At 41.3% G+C, this 20,376-nt stretch overlaps 1 protein-coding gene across 1 annotated transcript in view; it reads right to left on the bottom strand.

Annotated features, from left to right (window-relative positions):
* Epm2a (epilepsy, progressive myoclonus type 2A, Lafora disease (laforin)) overlaps positions 1-20,376 on the bottom strand; it is a 56,906-nt gene that overhangs the window by 2,944 nt on the left and 33,586 nt on the right. Inside the window, exon 3 of the mRNA XM_005389308.1 lies at positions 7,017-7,258. Coding sequence (XP_005389365.1) covers positions 7,017-7,258 — 242 coding nt within the window. The remainder of the gene's footprint in view (positions 1-7,016; positions 7,259-20,376) is intronic.

The following is a 20,376-nucleotide window of genomic DNA, read 5'->3' as shown; positions in this document are numbered from 1 at the left end:
GATCCCTCATGTATTCCACCCCATGACAGTGAATACTAACAGTGATTAACTTTCTGTCTTCCTGGGCAGCTATGACTACAGTTATTACTTGTTTCTGACTGCTAGATTGATTAGAAGATTATCCAGATGTCTTCTCCTCCTAAGGGGACATGCTACGCCCTGGTGAGCCTGAGAGGAACATGCCACAGTCATCCTTGTGCTACTGGGTGCCCATGTTTCTTCTGCTCATAAGTCTCACTGTAGAGACACTTAGTGAGCTAAGGATCGTATTTGGTTAGTTGATCTGGAGGGTGGGGGTGAGCATTATAAATAACTTCTGAAGGGAATGAAACAGAAACCAAACAAAGTCCTGCACTATAACTATGTGTTTACACCTTGGCATTCCTAGATACAATCTGTCCTCCACAGAGGGGCACAATGGCAGAGAAAGACCCTCCAAGGACTGTGGAGTTCTCTGCCATCCCCTCGGATGATGAAGGGTCTCATCTACAAACCATCAGGATGCCTGAAATTCTCTCATGAGAGCCACTCCAGTATCTGTAGCCTCCCCTCTTCAACTGCCACCTTTTGAAATGCATGTGCCCCCAAAGAGCCAAGACAACACACTGGAGTCAGGTGTCAGTGCCACGCAAGGACAGAGAACCCACTGTGCCCGAAGGCCTCCTCGGTCACCAGCTACCTGGCTTTGCACTCACAGTCCTCTGAGACAGGTGCGCAGAGGCTGCAGAGAAGCCAGGGTAACACTCCAGTCTTCCTGCCTGTGCTCTGAGTCCCTCTCATAAAGACATCTAAAGCTACAGGTGCCATCCGGCAGCTGAGGAATGTTTTCCACAGAAATGCATTTGAGTGGGACACACTCCTCAGACCTCTCTGTCACTCTCTCCCTACAGCCTGCTGCTGTAGTCGCGTGCTCTCTGCCTGGTCCCTGAGCACATCGGACTTAGGCACACACCAGCTCCAGTGCATATCGTGATGTCTTATGTCCAAACTGGGCCGTGAATTTTAATTCATCGAAATGTGCATGTCTGGCTTCAGGGTGTTTTGAGGTTAGAGCTGGGAGAGCTGGCCTTGGTCACAGTGTCCTCCTAGAGGTATGAAATATCCTGGAGACACAACACGTTACAGAGAGCATCAGATGTGCCAGTGAGGTTCCTCACAATGGTCTAGGGCAGCACTTTGAGTTGGACATAAATCTGCATCAGGAGACCAGAGGAGGCAAAGGTGTATGTGACTGGTCTACAGAGACAGATGCCACCTTCTCAACTGTAAGACTTCTGCCCATGCAGTGGTATGACAGGTTTGCTCCAGAGATTCTGGGTGGGAAGAGAATTCCACTAACAGCTGTGCAATGCATGGCTTTATCCTGCTCCTGCCATCACTAACATTACTGACAAGTTGCCTGCCAAGGCTGCCTCTCCAAATACTATGTACCTTGGCGGGAAATAAATAAGAATGTTCTTAATGCAGGCTTTCATCAAATGCCCACGCTAGGGATAAAACACGGTGGCCACTGGCAGTAGCTGCTGGATTCAGACTCCCGGAGCCGGTGCTCATCTTATGCAGCATCTGTGTGCCCTGCGTCTGTGTGCCCTGTGTGCACACAAGACCTTCTGTGGACCCGGGCAGGAGCGCTTCTCTAGTGCTCTTCAGGCAGAAGGTCCCTAAGGACAAGACTGCCCTGAATAGCCTAAATGACACACTACTTTCCCTGCCCCCTCTCCTGGTCTGTAAAAGGTTATTTAAGAGGCACACACATGCTTTGAAAGTTAAACGGGGAAATGTGTTAGCTTGAGTTCCCTGATCGCAGATGTGTCCTTCTGGAAGGCAGCTCAGCTGCCATGTGGGGGCTCCGGCTTGACTCGGTTTCACCAATGGGGCAGCCACCAGGAGCCTTCTAGAACCACTCGACCAGCTCACCTGAGGATCATCAAATATTTAAGCTATATAACAAATAAATAATTAGAAGTGACCGCAAAACAGAAGCCACCACTGCGTGTCTACCCGTATCAGCCTGGCCTCAGCTGGAGCCCTTGTTTATTTTGACCTCTAGTGACTGCACCCTCTTTGACTGATGGCAAATAACATTCACCAGGACCTTTCCACTTCCCATTCTAAGCATTCTGCATGACAAAGCTCATTTCTATGTACTCTCTAACAAATATGAGGTTAGTACTATGTTTGTCCTCAATTTTTAAATGAAGTGAAGAAAAGATGTTTGCCCACATTTATTTCCTCAGTGTCCACACAAACCCACCTTCTTTCACTCTAGCACCTCCTATTTGACCACTGTATGGCGTTCCTTCTCTAACCTCCCTGTTCCTGGAACTTTCCATGCCCCATCTTGTTGGCCTGTACTCCGAATCGGTCCCCCTGTGCCTACCTACCTGCTCATGCTGCTGCTCTTACTCCTGTGTGACAGGCATATCCTCCCTGAGCGGCAGCACCTCTACTGTTACCTTAGCTGACTCTCCGCACCCAAGAGGCCCATATCTGGCTTTTAAACCCATCTTAAGGAGCCTGAGCTAATATACAACCTGAAGTTTCCACTCTTCAAAACAGCAATACCTTAAGAAAAGGCAAAAATCCAGATCTTTTTATGTAAAATATTCTAGATTTTAAATCCTGGCAACTAAACTAAAAAGCTAAAACCTATGTAGGTCAAACAAAACATTCTACCATCTGTGTTTCTCACTTTGGAATTTAAAACAAGCCTTGGATCTCAGTAGATGCTCAATAAGCATCCATTAAGTGCACAGATTAAAAACAAAAAAATAGCAAAACAGTACCCACACATTTGATTGAGATACGGTTAGACCCCTCTAATCTAACTTGTGGTCTGCACTTGCTCCAGACTAATCCCCCTCTGGAATGACTAGAAGCATCCTGAAAGCAGGATGATCAAATCAAGGTTGGGAGGAGAAGCAATGGAGCACTTTGGTAGGGAGTTCCGACCAAGGTGAGGCATTAGGGCTTCAGGTAGGGAAGGAGTCAAAAGTCCATACAGGCATGCTGTATCCGTGAGGGACAGTGGAAGAAATTATTCATGGCACAACTTTCAGCCTTTCCAGCCCCCGACCCCACCTTTTTTCTTACTCTGGGGACAAAATATGTTATTTTACTTGGGCAGATATTCTTTTCCATCTTTGGAGCACATCATAGGTAAGGTTGATTTTACCTACAAAATCATTTGATAGACTCATAAAGACTGGGGCCTAATCTTATAGCACCAACTTCGTGATTTTCAAAGTCTTTTCATATCAAGTGTCTTATCCTGTTACTATCCCCATTTTTCTGATGCAGGAACTGGCCTGCCAATATCACACAGCCACTCAGTAATTTCAAGCCCTGAGTCCAGATATTCTGGCTCCAAGATCAGTGTCTTTAACAAAGGAAATGCTGAATTCAGTCCATTGAGTGACAGAAAAGAACTGAGATTGTGACCGCAGAGGGGTGGGTAAGGACTCCAGAAGGAGCACCCACTGGGTGAAGGTGAGGTAGACTACTTTCAGTACACAGCCCCTCACGAGCAGAGGTCAAAGCTCAACCTGAATCCCTTCTATGTGAAGGATATTTGAACAGATTTGGTTCATTTTGTTCAAGTGAGTGCTGGATTTGGGAGATTTTCATGTCTCGGGTGAAAGAGACAAACCAAACTTTAAAGAAAAAAATTAAAAATCTAAACCACCTCTCTGTATGTGACAAAGTGTACAAGAGTAAGAATCGATAGCAAAATCGATCGTAACAGGTCTGTGACAGCCAGTGGCGGCAGTCACACCTAAAAGACGATCTCCTTTCTCAGACTTTATCTGACAGCATGGTGCTGTGGCTCAAAGTGCTTCCAAGTGGATTTTTTTCTTCTAGAATTCTAAAAATATTCAGCTAGGTTAATCTATATATTCACTGTGCTACTATGGTGAGCCACACAGATTTATCTATGGGTAAAAAGTTCACCTGTCACTTAGGAATGGTTGTGAACTGATAACTCCTTCACATTAGGCTGAACCAAAGGAATCCTTTGTTTTATTTTTTAATTTTAATGATCAAAGAACAAAAACATATTAACAAACGCACACATAAGCAAAACAACACAAGCGACACAGAATTTCAGACAAGGTGATAGGAAATTAACAATGGTTGTTGTATTACACATTGTTATCTTCAAATTGGTTACTCAGTTAAACAAACATAGGCCTGTAAGATTGATCAAACTATTAAACATTAACTATTCCTTTCCATAAAGCGATAGAAATTAGTAGTACAATGACCTTAGCTATCCTGTGTATACATATTACATATTTTCCCTTCTTTCTTTCTGTTCTCTTTTCCCTCATCCCAGTTGTCCTTTCCTTTTGAAGTTTCTTTCCCTTTCACAGTACCTATTGTACCTTTTAGATTTTTTTTGTTTTGGTTTGGTTTTTTTTTTGGTTTTTCTCTGGTACCGGGAACCGAACTCATGACCTTGCGCTTGCCAGGCAGGCGCTTTTGCCGCTGAGCTAAATTCCCAGCCCCTGTACCTTTTAGATTTTATTTACCCTCTCAGGTTCTTGCACTAGTGAGACAATATGGTTCCGCTGTCTCAAGTGGGAGCTGTCATTCTGCAGTCAGCCGGGCTATGGTACTGCTTCTGCCTCTGCTGTGTTGTTAGGTGACCCAATGACCTCAGAAAGAGCAACCATAACAGGTTCCTGGAGATCCTTTCCCTCAGGCACTTACAGACCCCTAAACTATCAAGCAAATGACTTATTAGCAAGGCCTTCGGGTACTCAGTGCGTGAGATGGAATTCTCCCAGCCTGTCTCCTACCTTACGCTAATGCTACCAAATCAGAATCAGAGTAGTTTAAATCAAACTGCTTTCAGGAAGCTGCAGTCACACTCATCTAATAACTCTCTCTGTTTTGAAACCAGAGAAGCACACTGGGTAGGATAAATACAACCTATTTTTAGCCAATGCTCTTCTGTGCAGATAAAGTTCAGAGTTTTTGTTGTTGCTCTGAATTTTTTAAAAAAAATTTTCTTGAGAAAGGGCAGTGCTCTTAAGACTAAAGGAAGCTTTCTTAAATCAAACCACCAAGAGGAATGCCCAAACTGTCAATAACTCTCCCTAACTTCACCACCAAAAAATTATACCCCGTCCTCAATGACAGTCCAGACAGATGCACAGAGGGGCCCAGCATGAGTAGGTAGACTCAAAGGGCCAAAATGACCGAGGACATTCCCTATGGCCCTCAAATTCTCTTGTAGACCATTGGCTTTGGGGGAGATAAGCTACCTCCCATGCAACTCATGGCTTTGCATAGCTCCCGTTCATCCTGAACATGGGGGACTGAAATCATGTCAGCATATAGAATCTGTGTGAAGAGGAGGTGTGAAATTGCAGACAGCAGCTTCATCATCTGGCTTCTGAAGCAATGCCCCAGGTCAGGCTTCCAGCCCTGAAATCCAGGCTAGTCTTTCTACTTCTATGACCTGATCAGGTTACTTAACATTTTGTATCTCAATTTCTTACTCTGCAAACTAGAGATAACTAAAATAACTGCCCAGAGTCTTGTTGGGAGAATTAAATGAGTTAATGCATGTAAACTGCTTAGGAGTGTTTGATACATAATATACATTGTGGGGAAGAGTGCTGACAATCTGGTTCCATGGCTAGGCAAACCTTCCTTATTTCCCCCAGAATAGCAAGTTGCCAAATGCCTGTTGCTGGTACCATTTCCACAGCTCTCTGCTGCCCCCTGCTGATCTTCTGTTGGTACAACTTGGTTTTCTCAGCTGAAGATCATTACCTCCCTTCCTTTCAACAGGCTATGAGGATGTTTCATTATTCCAAACAAGCAAGCTCGGATACAGATCATTCCACTTAAATACCATGCCTCTATGCCATGGTTTATGATGTTTCTTCCACCTACCATGCTTTTCCTCCCTCCACATCTCTGTCAAAGCCATGGCATTCCCACAGCCTTCCTGGGCTCCTTCACAGAGTGGGGTTCCTCCTAAGCCATAACCCTGCCAGACATGCAACTCACGCCCGTCACATCTGCTCTTCTGTGCATTATAACTAGTTTTCAAGTTGTCTTACTGCCTCTTACCATTAGATCAAACCATGCCATGCCTCTGCTTTCTTAGCAGCACCCAGGTCACACAATTCCCTTTCCAAAAACGCCTGCTCCACAAGTACTTGTGCGATCAGTGTAGCTGCACTAGTACTCCCCAGCCTAGCTGCTGTCTCTGTGACACCTCCCGCATCATCTCCCACACTCACTGCAGCACTCACTTCTGCAGGGATCCTCCAGACCACCTCCATCCATTCTCCACACTGCAGCCAAGCGCACTGTGGGAGACAGAAGCTGCACCTGGGCAAACTGTCACTGCCTGAGGACTGAGTGAAGGCCTACCTGTAGCACAGATCCTGGTAGAGCTCCTCCCCGAGCCCTCAGCTTCTTCTCAGACCTGCAGACACACTGCTCTTCAAGTTCCTGCGGCACATCGTACCCTCTCCTGTCACAGGGAGTCTTCGAAGCTGCTCCTTCTGTGTGGGAGAGAGTCTCCTACCTCACTCTTTCCCCAGGCCACACTCAGACCTTAGCTCAAACACTACTTCCTTTGAAAACCTTCCTGGATTATCTATACAGGCTCTCATAACAATATCTATGTATCTAACAAAAATTCATCGTGGGCTTAAATTTCAATTTACCTATTTTATTAATGTTTGCCATGCCTATATTATTGCAAGCTTCCTGACAACAGGAGTTGTGTCTGTCTGCCTTTACCACTGCGTGACCAGCCACCAGTGTAATGTTGCATGCACAGCAAATGCACATTTGATAAACAAATTAATCATATTAAACAAAATCTTAGCCCAAGTGTCAGAAGATACATATTAAATCTATCAAGCCCAAAGCCTTATATTTATTCTGTTTCTACCACTCATACTTAGGACATTCAATTATAGATACATAGGCAGCAATGTTTTCTCTGAAACACCCATCTAGAGCCAGAGCGCTACTTCTGAGCTTACCTTCGGTGCTCATATCTGGTGTCGGCAGCCAGATGTAGACCAGGCCTTCTTCTCTATACAGTCTAATCATAGTGTCTGGAGTCATGGGCTCGGGGTAGCGGTTACAGCCTGCAGAATTCTGGACAATATCCCATTCGGTCTGGAAATTCATGACAGCTGTAATCCCCAGTTCGTGCTTCAGTTTGATGGTTACATGTTCCACTTGGCGAGGGCAGCTGCCCAGCCAGATATTTGGTAGAATTCTAACAAGAACAGATGGGGTCAGTTATTATTGATGTTCTGATTTGCAACCTAAGAAACTGCATAAAACATACAGTGTTAAAATTCAATTAGTCTTTCAATCCAACACAAGCAAAGCTGGATTCTTAAGGATATGAGGACCAATACTATTACTGAAGTAAAGAATACTAGGATTGCTGGTTTGGGGAAAACAAGTAATTCAATTAACTAGGATGCCAGGAATTACTAGGCAACAGCAAATCAAATTTAGCAGCACATTACAATAAGTTCACCAAGTTGTATCTATTCCATGAAGCCATAAAATGCACAAAACCCATAAATACATTTCAAATGTTAGCAAATTACAGGTGAAAACTCCTATAATTATCTCAATAAATTCTGAAAAATATTTACTAAATACAGAAGTCACTCGATATTGTGTAAGGGACGGAAACTGCTCAAAAGGAAGGAACTTGGACGAGGGAAAAGAGAAAAGAAAGAAAAAAGGAAAAAATATTTATATATGTATAAACAGGATAGCTAAGATAGTTGTACTACTGATTTCTATTGCTGTATTGAAAGGAACAGTTAATGTTTAATTGTTTGATCAAACTTACATGGCTATATTTGTTTATCTGAGTAACCAATTTGAACAATATGTAATACAACAACCATTGTTAATTTCCTATCACCTTGTCTGAAATTCTGTATTATTTGTACTGTTTTTGTGTTACTTTATAAATGTGTGTGTGTTTGTTAATATTTTTCCATTCTTTTATCTCTAAAATTAATTAAGTAATTAATTAAAAGCTCTATGTATAAAAACTTCAAGGGGCCGGGGATGTAGCTCAGTGGTACAGTGCCTGCCTGGCAAGCACAAGGTCCTGAGTTCAATTCCTGATACCAAAAAAAAAAAAAAAACCTTCAAATAGTACAAGGCCTTTCAAATATGCCAGAGCAGAAACTAACAAAAAACAAACTTCTCTTCAGTAAAATCAAAATCCGGATTATTTCCATTAGGACCTAATATTATTCTTGATGCTTCATCTGATGCTGGGTAAGAAAATGAATGGCAATATTACCACAAGTAAAAAACAGAAAATGTCATCAGTTTTTCAAGAATGATTCTACACCTTGTAGTTCTTAACGCAGAACCCCACATGCAGAGTTCCTGACTCAGGAGGTCTCAGCTGGGTCCAAGGGCCGGGATTTCTAACAAGGTCCCAGGTGATGGCAGCACTGGCTCGGGGCGTAAGTGTGAGATCTGAGTACAGTACACGAGTTATGTGAAACACTTAAATGTGTCAGATCAAGACACCTGCATGAAGGAAAATATACAAAAATCTGTATCTTATTTTATTAGTAGTAGTCAGGAAGAAATGGAGCAGGGGAAACTTACTCAAAAATAGTAACAAACTATAAAGCACGTAGACAAAAAGATCAAAGAAATTTTGATGGAAGGTACTTAAAAACAATAAAATCTAGGTACATATCATACTCTTTAATTGAAAGACAAGAACAAGTGAAAATCACAAAAATGTAAATATTTTACAATATTTAAATTTGAAGCATATTATGATAGTTTATTGCACGTAACATGTGTCATCTGGTTCACTTACTATTTCACATGTATGTATTTGCTCCAGAACAAATGGCTAAATACCACATTTGGGATTTCACTGAATCATGCCTCCTAGAATCCAACTTGGGTCATTATAGGGCATTCAGACAATGGTCTTTAGATAATGATGGTACACATGGCTGACTCTCGCCAGTATTCCCTTCCAGGAATGGAGGACTAACTACCCCCCAACTTCAAAATTAGACATGGCCAGTCAACCATGTTTTGCTCGACGAAGTGTGAGCTGAGGTAATACATGCCATTCTTGAGGAAGGTATTTAATACTGCGTAATGACGATCAATGCTCTCTCCCTGTCATAATGATCGCAAAAGCACCTGTGCGTACTGAGCGGCTAGAAGACTGACCGAAGCCACCTGGAATGGCGAGCGACCTCAGGGACAGCAGCTGTGCTAAAGAACAGCTTGTCATGGTAAGGCGGTTTGGGCGTTGTTATCACAGCATAAATGTGTCTCATTCTGACTAATACAATGCCTAAGCAATAAATTGCTTGTAATTCCTAACATGCAGGAAGGAAATTGAGGGAGAGATTACATTTTTTGATAGTTTCTCACATGAGTTTTGAACACTAGCTCTCTCCTGGGCCAATTTTACTCTGCAGATACTTGACAATAACTATGTAAACATTTTGGATCTTCTCACTAAGTAGTGCTACGTGTGTGTGTTTAGAAGATTAACACCATGGAAGCTGCTGAGACTTCTACGGTAAACACGACAGGTCTCCACAACAAAGAGATATCCGGTCCAAAATGTCAGCAATGCCTTGGTTTGGGAGAACACAAATGATGTAGAACTCCTAACCATTCATTCAGAGGAAGGGACTGTGGAATAGGAGTAGTAGGACAAATCTATCTGACCCAGAGAGTTTGACAATAGCATGATAGACTAAATCATATTTCCATGTGTACATATGCATATAAAGGAAGATTCAGAGAGTAACACAAAAGTGTTATATTAGGCAGCTGTACAGGACTGTATCATTTTCAGTGTGATAATAATAGAAAGAATACTACCACAAGGCAGAAAAAGACAGGTTTCAAGCGCCAATTCTAGCACAATGCTTCCAATAGCAACTGGTAGTGATTTTCTGATGTTATATCAAGTTATCTATCTCTAAGATTTTTGTTGTGCTCATCTTTAGAATGATGGTAAATCACAGGAATTTTGTAAGGAGAAAATTCAATTAAAGTATTACCTGTGGCCGGGGATATAGCTCAGGGGCACAGCGCCTGGCCTGGCAAGTGCAGGGTCCTGAGTTCGATTCCCACTCAAAGTAATAATAATAATTATTATTATTTCAATGGGTCTCACTCTAGTGGATGTACTATAAACAGAAGGGGTATTTATGTCAAATTATGATAATTTACTTATTTTGGTACTTTGTATTATGTTATACTGACCCTTCAGCTAATTTTCATTGATCTCGTAATTCTTTGTTTGAATGCTGCAATGTATATAACACTTACCTATTTTGTTATAAGAATCTAGTTTGTTTTTGCTTCTTGCCTTTTCTTTTTTGACCACTGTTGTCAGGGAGGCTTATAACACAAATATGCAACTGACAAACCCTCAAATGCAGGTATTACTTATCTTCAGTGAAATTTTCTCACAAGATCTGGCACCATCTTCCTAACACTTGAGCTCTACCTACTCTAAAGGAGAAGATCAATCTTTTTTGGCTGCTTAGGTTCTTATCTAAAAGATTTTTTTAAAAAAAAATTTCCTGTGGAAATCCTTATTGAGAATTATTATGGAAAAATAAAAGAATAAAAGACAAAAGTTAGAAACCCGAGAAAGATTTTGTGGCACTGGAAACAAGCACAGGATCCAAAGGCCTTGCGCTTTATTCCTGACACCACAAAACCTGGAGATACTCCACAGACCCTGGAGACTCCGAGAAAGACGATGGGTAGGACATACGTAGGATGTCAGCAGCTGTGATTGACCCGGACTTCGTCAGCTGAGTGGGTCATCTTTGCATGGGTAGAAATGTCACGGGGCCCTGGGTTATCATCACTTCCCTCTGGCCATTGAGGGGAAGCAGGACCTGCTTCAATCTACAAGTTCCATCTCTTTTTCCATTATGCCCTATTCCTCCGCCAGGAACCTGCTGAGTGATCATGGGGTGCTGGCTTGGGGCTCCCATAAATACACACCCTTTGGGACTGTGCTGAGCACCCAAAAGCACCTTATGCTGAAAGAGGAGAACTAGACACCTAAGTTATCAAACCAAGCAATATGACCTATTGAACAGTAATGAATGTTTTACTGGAAAAATCTTAAAGTAGACTAGCAAAAGATTAAAAAGAATATCCATGAAAAGTGAGCTAAACTCCAAATGTTCTCAGAGTTCTCTTGAATATTGCACTTTGAGTGGGTAGCACTTAATACAACTAGTCAATAATTGCAAAAATAAAGTGACGGGCCAATTCTTCATGCAAGATTTGCATAAAAGGTAGGAGCAGTTCATACAAAGAGTAGCAGAATCCCTAAGCGCAGCCCATACACACATAGAATTACGTGATTGTAAAAGAGGTACCATTCTGCCATCTTGCTCTGCTCTGATCTTCAAACGTTTTTTAAAATGAAAACTCAGAACAAGTTAAACATAGACAAACCCTAATTTGGTGCCTTAATATACGTATTTCTTACATTATTTTTCTGATGTAAATATGCCCTTAAAATGCACATCCACATAACCTTATCTTATATAAACACCAGTTTATGTATCAGATATTTCCAACTTTTTCATAACATATTTGACTCCTTCGCCAAATATGCTAGAAGTTAGAGTCCGTACTTAAATGAGTATGAGGTGTTCTGGATCTGGGAGACAGAGAACTCTGCCTTAAACTCTGAAAACAAGCACTGCATGCAAGGGTCGGGGATTAAAGCTACGGTACTGAGCTACTGCACAGGAGGTGGAATGAGGACTAGCCTCACTAGAAACAGGCAAATCAGTGCATTCTGCTTAATCAGACAGCTAAAGCGCCCTTGACATACATCCTATTTTAGTCTGTTTTCTAATAGTATATGATCTATTTCTAGTTACAGGATACACTAGAGGTAACAAGATGCATGACGTACTTTCTAAATAGTAATTAAACTTTCACTTATCACAAGAGAATAATTTGACACCGTTACAAGTCCATTTGTAGCCAGGCACGGTGGCACATGCCTATCATCCCAGCACTCCCACAGGCTGAGGAAGGAGGATCACAGATTCAAGATCAGCATGGGCAACTTGGCATTAGTGAGACTCGTCTTAAAATTTAAAAAATTTTTTTAAAAAGAGAGGGATGTAAGTTAGTGCAAAGGCCCTGTGTTCAATCCCTAATACTGTGGGAAAAAAATCCATACTCATTTCATCTTATAGCTAGTCTTTTATCAATGTCAGCAGTAGCTTAAACAATTGTTAATATCAGAATTTTGGTACAGTGAATAGAAGTTTATTGAAAAATAAAATTTAGAGCCAGGCGTGGTGGTGCATGCCTGTAATCCCAGCACTCGGGAGGCTGAGGCAGGAGGATCTTTGCTAATTCGAGACCAGCCTGGGCTACAAAGTGAGCTCAAGGCCAGCCTGAACTGCATAGGGAGACCCTGTCTCAAAAAGACAAAAACCAAAACAAAACAAAACATAAAATTAGAGAATAAATATCCTGTTAATTTAGTTTTGATTTAAGGCCTAAGAAAATTCAAACACACAATTATAGAAAGCCCTTCCTAGTCTGCCTCACAGCCCAGGAGGTTTATATTTGTAATTCCATGAAAAGTTATTGGAATTCTAGCCAGTTAATTCCAATCTACCACTTCCAGTGCGAGAGTAAAGACACTAAGGCATATCTGTATATGAGCGGTCCTAAGTCCAGCCACGATGACTGCTATATGGAAGAAACGTCTCAACCCAAGCTCAAACCCAGGATTTATTCATTCATGAAGAAAGGACTGGCTTGAGGATGAGCGACTGTGCGAATCGTGCGAAGCAGGTGAGTGTCATGATCAAGGCTATGTAGGAGGCCTGAAATCACTTCTGCAAATGCAGAGAAGGCTATGCAGAAAGAGTACTCTGCATAACACAGTTGAGACAGTATGTAGGGTTTTGGAGTCGGTGCTTCAGCTCTGATGTGCAATCTTTCAAGCCCCAGGAAGTCATAGCCTGTATCCCGAGGCTCAGTCCCAGCCAGCAGTATGGAGCACTGGCTCTTCATCCTGTCTCGTCCTGGCTCACACAAGGAAACAGTGGGTGAGGGTCTGGGGAAACACGCCTGCCATCTTCAAAGACTACCATCATCACCTCAGCTAGACTGATATGCATTGCTTAAAGCCAGTTGGAGGGGTAAGGAAAACTCCTAGCCAGCTCTGTACACATCAGTACATGGACATAGGGTCAGGTTCAGCCAAAATGGAGACAACTGCTCCTCCTTCAAGGACAGTCACCCAGGTGGTCCTCCACACCCAATGAAGGAACAAAAGTTCTACCTTAAAATTATATTCTAAATTATATCATAAAACTTCCAGAGAATTATTCTATGAAAAATTTACCATAGAGTTTGGGTTATCTCAGCGTTTTCTGGCTGCCCTACTCTTGGTTATTTGGAAAGTTCAAAGAAACTGCTGTGCTCAATCAGTTGACCCAGACAAACGTTCCTATCCTTGCATTAATATTACATGAGGTACCTATATAAAGGCACCTATTTAAGAATATATCCCAGAGGTATGCTAAAGGGGCTCTGCAGGGAAGCTTATGATTCTGTAGACCTTTGGTTGTTGCTGTTTTTGATTTTTTGAGACAGGGTCTCACTATGTAGTCCAGGCTCACCTTAAATTCACTATGTAGCCCAGGCTGCCCTTGAATTCATGAAGATACTCCTGCCTCAGCCTCCCAAGTGCTGCCTGCCTATTGTCACTGTTGTTTAAGAAAATAACCAGATTACCTACACAGGCAGATTTCAGACCGACTAAACTGGCGTGCTCAGTGAGCAGTAAGATAAGCTTAGTATATTGACCTCCATACCTTTTAAAAGCAGTGAAGACTTGGAGATGAGAGGGAATGGCCCCACTCGCTCTACATGGGTAAATGCAAAGTTAAATCCACACCTTTCCCCAAAAGTAGTTTCAAGACAAAAAATGATTCTTAAACATCGAGTGAGAAATGGGAACTTTAATGAGCAGTTAAAACAAAGAATGTGTGTCCATACATGTATTGTGTACTACCTTCTAAAAAGTCCAAACTAAATAACCATGTGAGTCACAACATTTAATATAGTTATATCCATTACGAATGAAATTTTACAGAAAAAAACTTCTATTTTTACTATTTTTGCTGTGATTCAACAAGACTAGGTTTAAATAAAATCCATCCCAGTACTATCACAACTTAGCTAAAGACCAGGGAAAATAAATGGGAGGCTGACATTCTAGAACTTCACTGTCTTGGACTGCAAATCACAGTCAGTTTACTTCATCTGAGTGACTCTAGATTTGAGGTTCCAAGTAGGCACAGCAAGCTACACTGTCTGCTTCCACCGTCAGCGCCAGGCCGGTGGTAGGACAGCTACCTAAACACGTGAATCACAGCACTTGCTCCACCTTAGCTGTCAGTCAAAGCAGGCCTCAGTGGCCATAATGAGGACATCTGGCAGAATGAGAATCCACACACTTTTTGAAAAACAACGCAGGGTATTGACAGGAGGAGCTGGGTGGAAAGGACAAGAGATACCAGGAGACAAGTCCATTATACAGACCTCCCATTGGACACGCCATCACGCATGGCCATGAGAAATGGCAGACTAACCTTTCCCTGAAGGTGAAAATTAGCATTATCTCATGTCTGTAGAAGAAAAACAGATTAGGAGCACATCAGGGAAAATGGGAGTGACGTATGAACATAGCCTTTTGTTTATTTATCACACCAAGAGAATGCAATTACACAACTTTAGTGCCCTCTTCCTAGCTGTATCAACAGAGCACCATTTCAAAAACAGAAAACAGATCTTGCTGAGGCTCTTTTCAAACCCCAGCAAAGGATTTAGGAGCAAAAAAGAAAATAAAAAAAATATATATATACACACATATATATGTATATATAGTACATTTCCTAATCTGTATAAATTGTGCTACATTTACCTTATTTAATATTTTATGGGCAATTCAATGTGAAATTAAAATGTGACTTGGCTATTGAGCAATGAGCAATGAAACAAGTCTATCCATCTTTAATTTAGGCCTCATTAGTGAGAAAGCAAAAGAAACATGAAAATCAACCTCCAGTAAGTTCCAAGCTTCATTAGCACACATAGCTTCTTGTGCTAAAAATTTTTCCTCTAGCATCAAGTGTGAAATTATTAATGTCAGAGTTCGACCTCGACAGGGTGCTTGTAACAGGCTCCAATTAAGACTGAATAACTGCTCAAAGACAAATTCCAATTTGGAGAATGATACTAACTAACTCCTTTATTAAACCATAGCTTTATTACAGTTTGCTATGGGTCACAGACTATGTGTGGATACAGCACATTCTAATTTCTGTAAGTGCAGTTAGTTTCCTATATTTTTTGGATGTGTGATATATTTTACAGCCAAATGAAGCAAATAATTTTGACTGTTTTTACTGCCTCTATTGCCAGGCGCCATATAACTAATTAATTAATTATGAAGGTCTCTTGTGGGTTGAATTGTGTCCCCCAAAATTTCATGTTAAAGTTCTGATTTTCAGCTTTTCGGAATGCGACCTAGAGGTGGGATCACTACAGAAGCAATCGAGTTAAACTGAGTCAGCCAGGAGGCACTAACCCGATCTAACGCAATTAGTGTCCTTCTACGGAGGGGAACGGGACACAGACATGGGGATGACACAAAATGACACAGGGAGAAGACAGCAACCTGCAAGAAAGAAGGGCCTGGCACAGATCTTTCTCACCTCCCAGAAGGCGCCAACCCTGCAGATGCCTTGATGGTGAAGTTTCAGCATCCAGAAGCACAAAGCACTACACTTCTCCGGTGTAGGCCACCGAGTTTATGGCACTTTGTCAGGGCAGCGCTAGCAAACTAATAAAGGCCTAGACAGGCAGGTTTAAAATATACCTGTGCAACCCCCAGACTCCTCGAATAAGTACATCGAGGATACTTAAAACATTTAACGGATATTTTTCACCATTTTTTCTGATATGTGAAACTCTACAGCTACCACTATCATGTGATTGTGGTGCCCCAAATGATCTTTTTCTTTATTTATTTATTTATTTATTTATTTTTGTCTTTTTGAGACAGGGTCTCACTATGCAGTTCAAGCTGGCCTTGAACTCACTTTGTAGCCCAGGCTGGTCTCGAACTCTCAAGGATCCACCTGCCTCAGACTCCAGAGTGCTGGGATTACAGGCGTGTGCTACCAAGCCCGGCTGCCAAATGATCTCTTAAACACAATAGTACCCACCTTCTGTCCCTCATTCATGTCATGAAAGGTGAAAATTTATCACTTGAGTGCCTCTACTGGACCATTCGGACTTCCTTCCTGATCTAAAGCTCAGAGGCGTCTAGTGTGCATAAATGCAATGCAGTGTTAGGCCCCTCTACAAGGTTTTGGCAGAACAGACTGTGATGGAGAATCACCTGAAATGTGTAAGAGCAGTCTCTCAGACTCACAGGTGAGATTTGAGCTCATAACTTTTTTTAGGTTCCTCTCATCTTCTCTTCTCCTCTCCTCTCTTCCCTCTTTCTCCTCATTCCTAGCTCTCTCCCTCTCCGCCCTCTTCTCCCTCCCCCTCCCTCTTCTCCCTCCCCCTCCCCCTTCCCCTTGCCCTGCCCCTCTCCCTCTCCCTTTCCCTCTACCTTGTCTCTCTTGTGCTGTTTGTTTGTTTGACAGGGTCTCACTATGTAGTTCAGGCTGGCCTCAAACTCCTGGCAACCCTGATTTATATGCCTACCTCAGCCTCCTGAGTGCTGGGATTACAGGTGTGCTCCACTACAGCCCACTCTTACGGTGTTTGTTAGGGATCAAAAGCAGAACTTTATGCTAAGCACATGCTGTATTACTGAGCTATACTCCCAACCCACTAGCTCATTACACCTTAAGGCTCTTGATTCCCAGAGAGTTTGATCTATTTATGAGCATTTGTTGCCCTGAAATTTGATTTATATGCCATACTAAGAAATTATGGTGATAAAAAAGGCAACTAGCACACTTTTGTTTCTCAAAGGCAACCACAAGGTAACACAAACATCAACATTAACAGACTAGTCAATTGGTTACCTCAATAAAAATTTAACAAAATGCTCCATTAAAATATCCCCTTAATGTGTTAATTTTGTTCTCAGTGCTATGCTTCCTGAGAAAGAGTAAAATGTCGTTAAATTTTTTCACATAATGAACTTGGAAAGGATTTTCTTAAAATCAATCACTTGCAAAATGAATTAGGTACCACAGAAGCTCAAAGAAGTAACAAAATACTAAACACATGAAATGTTTGTATTTGTTTTAAAGTCACCTGCCTATTCAATAAACATGTAATGATGCTTGCTTTTTGTCAGTCACTCAGCTATCAACGGCGAACAAGACACTCAAAGTATGCCTTCATTTGAGCCTACACTGTTTGAGGAAGGCAGGCAACAACCATGTAAATATACATAATGTATAAAATTTCTAGACTTCATTTACAGTGAGCTAGTGAGGGCAAAAATCAGAGTTAAAATAGAGAATAATGGGGAAGATAGACTTCAGTTTCAGGGAAGGTTTTCTCTAAAAGGTGACATTAAAAGAGACCTCACATAGGAAAAGTAGCAAGGTTTACAAAGTCCTTGTGATGCAAGAGTCATATATTCAGTATTTTATTTAGGAACTATGAAAAATCTAAAGATGGGAAGTGAGATGAACATCAGGAAGGTGGTATCAGACAGATAAAAACCACCACGAAGTACCTTAGGATGTGCTAGGGAAGTGGCGTAGTAATATATGAAGTATCGGTGAAGAATTGTTAAGTATAGAGTGCATGAACTTATTTAGGGTTTATTGTTGTTGTTGTTTGTCTTTTTGAGACAGGGTCTCACTGTGCAGTTCAGGCTGGCCTTCAACTAACTTTGTAGCCCAGGCTGGTCTCGAACTCACAAGGATCCTCCTGCCTCAGCTTCCCGAGTGCTGGGATTACAAGCGTGCGCCACCACACCCAGCTAAGGTTTTAAAAAATGGCTGTGGCTATAATGTGGGAAGAGGATGGGCAGGAAACTATCCAGAAAGAGAGAACACCTTTGGAATACAGTTTGTGGTGCAGAGAAAAAGGCAGATGCATCCAAAATGACCATGAGCAGAAGAATCAACAGAACCTGCATGTTAATTGTAGGTAATGATTGAGGGAAAAGGAATATTTAAAAATGACTCCAACCTTACCAATATGACATTGTAAAATACATTTTCTTCACCAAATCCACTCCCGGTAAGCCAATCAGTACACATACACTGATCCAGTAAATCTAAGCTGAGCCTGAGATTCTGCATTTTCACAAGGTGCTGAGTAATAACAAGGCTGATGGCCACTGGCCACACTTTATGTAGCAACAAGCACTGTAATATTGATCTAGATACTGCTATGCATCATAATAGTTTGACAGCATTCATAATGCTTCGGTCCAGTACGAAGCAAATAAAGTAAAATTCTGCTGCTAGAGTAAATACAAAAACAAGCACTGTATCTCTATTGTTGATGCTGATATAAGAAATCTAACATTAACAATGCAGAGGGGCATTGTTTTCAAAAATTCTGCAGTTAAAGAAATTTGAAAAGCTCTTTAGGCCTCTTTCTTAGCTTCCTAGTGACGAATCTGCAGGAAACCAAGCGGTTGTGTTTATCCAGTGACCTTCCTTGGTTATAAAACATTCCTTTCTTTTTCTCCTTATGGATAGTGCTTACTAGCCTCTAGATAAGACCTAAAATTCCCTTTGTGTTATATAAAAATTGCAGTCCATGATTTTTTACATATGGACCCAGAAAACAGGGGAAATGCACATAAGACTTGAAATTTATGGATCACCGAGGAACATACATTGTTGGTACTCTGCTGCAATTATTAGTGTTACAATCAAAAAGGTCATGAAGTAGATAACTTTTCAAAAAGACAAACTATAAACACCTCCTCTCCTCTATGACAAATGAGTAGTTATCATGGTGGAAACAAGACAGATGCACAACTAAAAATCTGATAGTGAAAGCTACAAAATCCGTGGGCAGTTTTGCTTCTTTCATTCATCCTGGAACTGGGGTGCACAGAGTGTGCTTCATACTGTCCAGAAGAAATCATGGGCATCATTAATCTCTCATCAGGATGTGCAAATAAAAAAGGCCTCTGTCTTCTTCAAGGAACTTAAGAATCCATGGATATGGAAGAAGAAACCAGGTGTCCTTATTAACGTTATTCCTAATTAGGAAAGGCCTGAAATAAGCAGTCAAACATGTAATCTAATAAAATTCACAAGGCGAGTTAAACATCAAACATGCCTAAATGAAAACTGTCATGTTATAAGTATATAAATCTCAAATGACCCTATTCATCATGAAAGTGCATTCATATACATGACACTCATTTGGAGTTACTTCATCCTAGCAAGACCTTCAGAATGCAATGTTATTTGGGATCATTGGTTCCACTAGGCACAATTAGTTTCTATTCAGTGAAGTGCTTAATTGATGAAAATTAGTGTCACCATTTTATAAACAAAAATTACCTCTTCCATGTTTCATAGTCGGAGATGTTGTCATCTCCACCTTGTTTTATGCAAATGCTTATTTTCAACAGTTTTGAGGAACTTTATTCTGCAGTCACAACTGGGTTCAAGTGTGTGAAGATTTCATCTGAGCTAGAAAGAGTTTGGATCTCAAAGTTCTGAAACATAGAGGTGTGATCAAAAATAGAGAGAATGCTACTGCCTAGTGCCATTCAGTGTAAAGGCATGGATATTTAACACAAAAAGAGTCATACAAAACCTTAATAACAGTGCTTGATAAGCTCCAACTTGTTCGGTGCCATCAGTCTAGGTTGAGCTGCATACACAGAAGGTGTGTTTTAAAGTACACCAGAAATCATAGATCACAAATAACACATTAGCATGAGAAATTTTAACATCAGTGTCAATGGAGTTACATGATCACACTACTTCAGATTGCAGCTTTTTAAGAAATGTCATCACAAGAGATGAAACTTGGGTCTGTGGTCATGATACTGAGATTAAGGTTCAGAGGTCTTAAAGGAAATCATCCAGTTCTCCTCATGCAAAAGAAAGCACATCAATCAAAGTCCAGCACCAATGTGATACTGACTTCATTGTTTTACCTTGATGGAATTATGTAAACTGAGTTTGCACCCAGGAACACTAGTATGTACTCTAAGTATTACAAGGGTTTATTAGAGCATTTAAGAAACATATGCATAGAAAATGGCCTGGAAAATGGACAGCTTCATCCTGATCATGACAACAGTCTGTGTCACATATTGCCTCGGGCATGACAATTTCTGTC

This window comes from Chinchilla lanigera, unplaced genomic scaffold (genome assembly GCF_000276665.1).
Source record: "Chinchilla lanigera isolate Chin_1 unplaced genomic scaffold, ChiLan1.0 scaffold00035, whole genome shotgun sequence".
Taxonomy (NCBI): Eukaryota; Metazoa; Chordata; class Mammalia; order Rodentia; family Chinchillidae; genus Chinchilla; species Chinchilla lanigera.
This window is presented reverse-complemented; position numbering and strand designations above follow the sequence as displayed.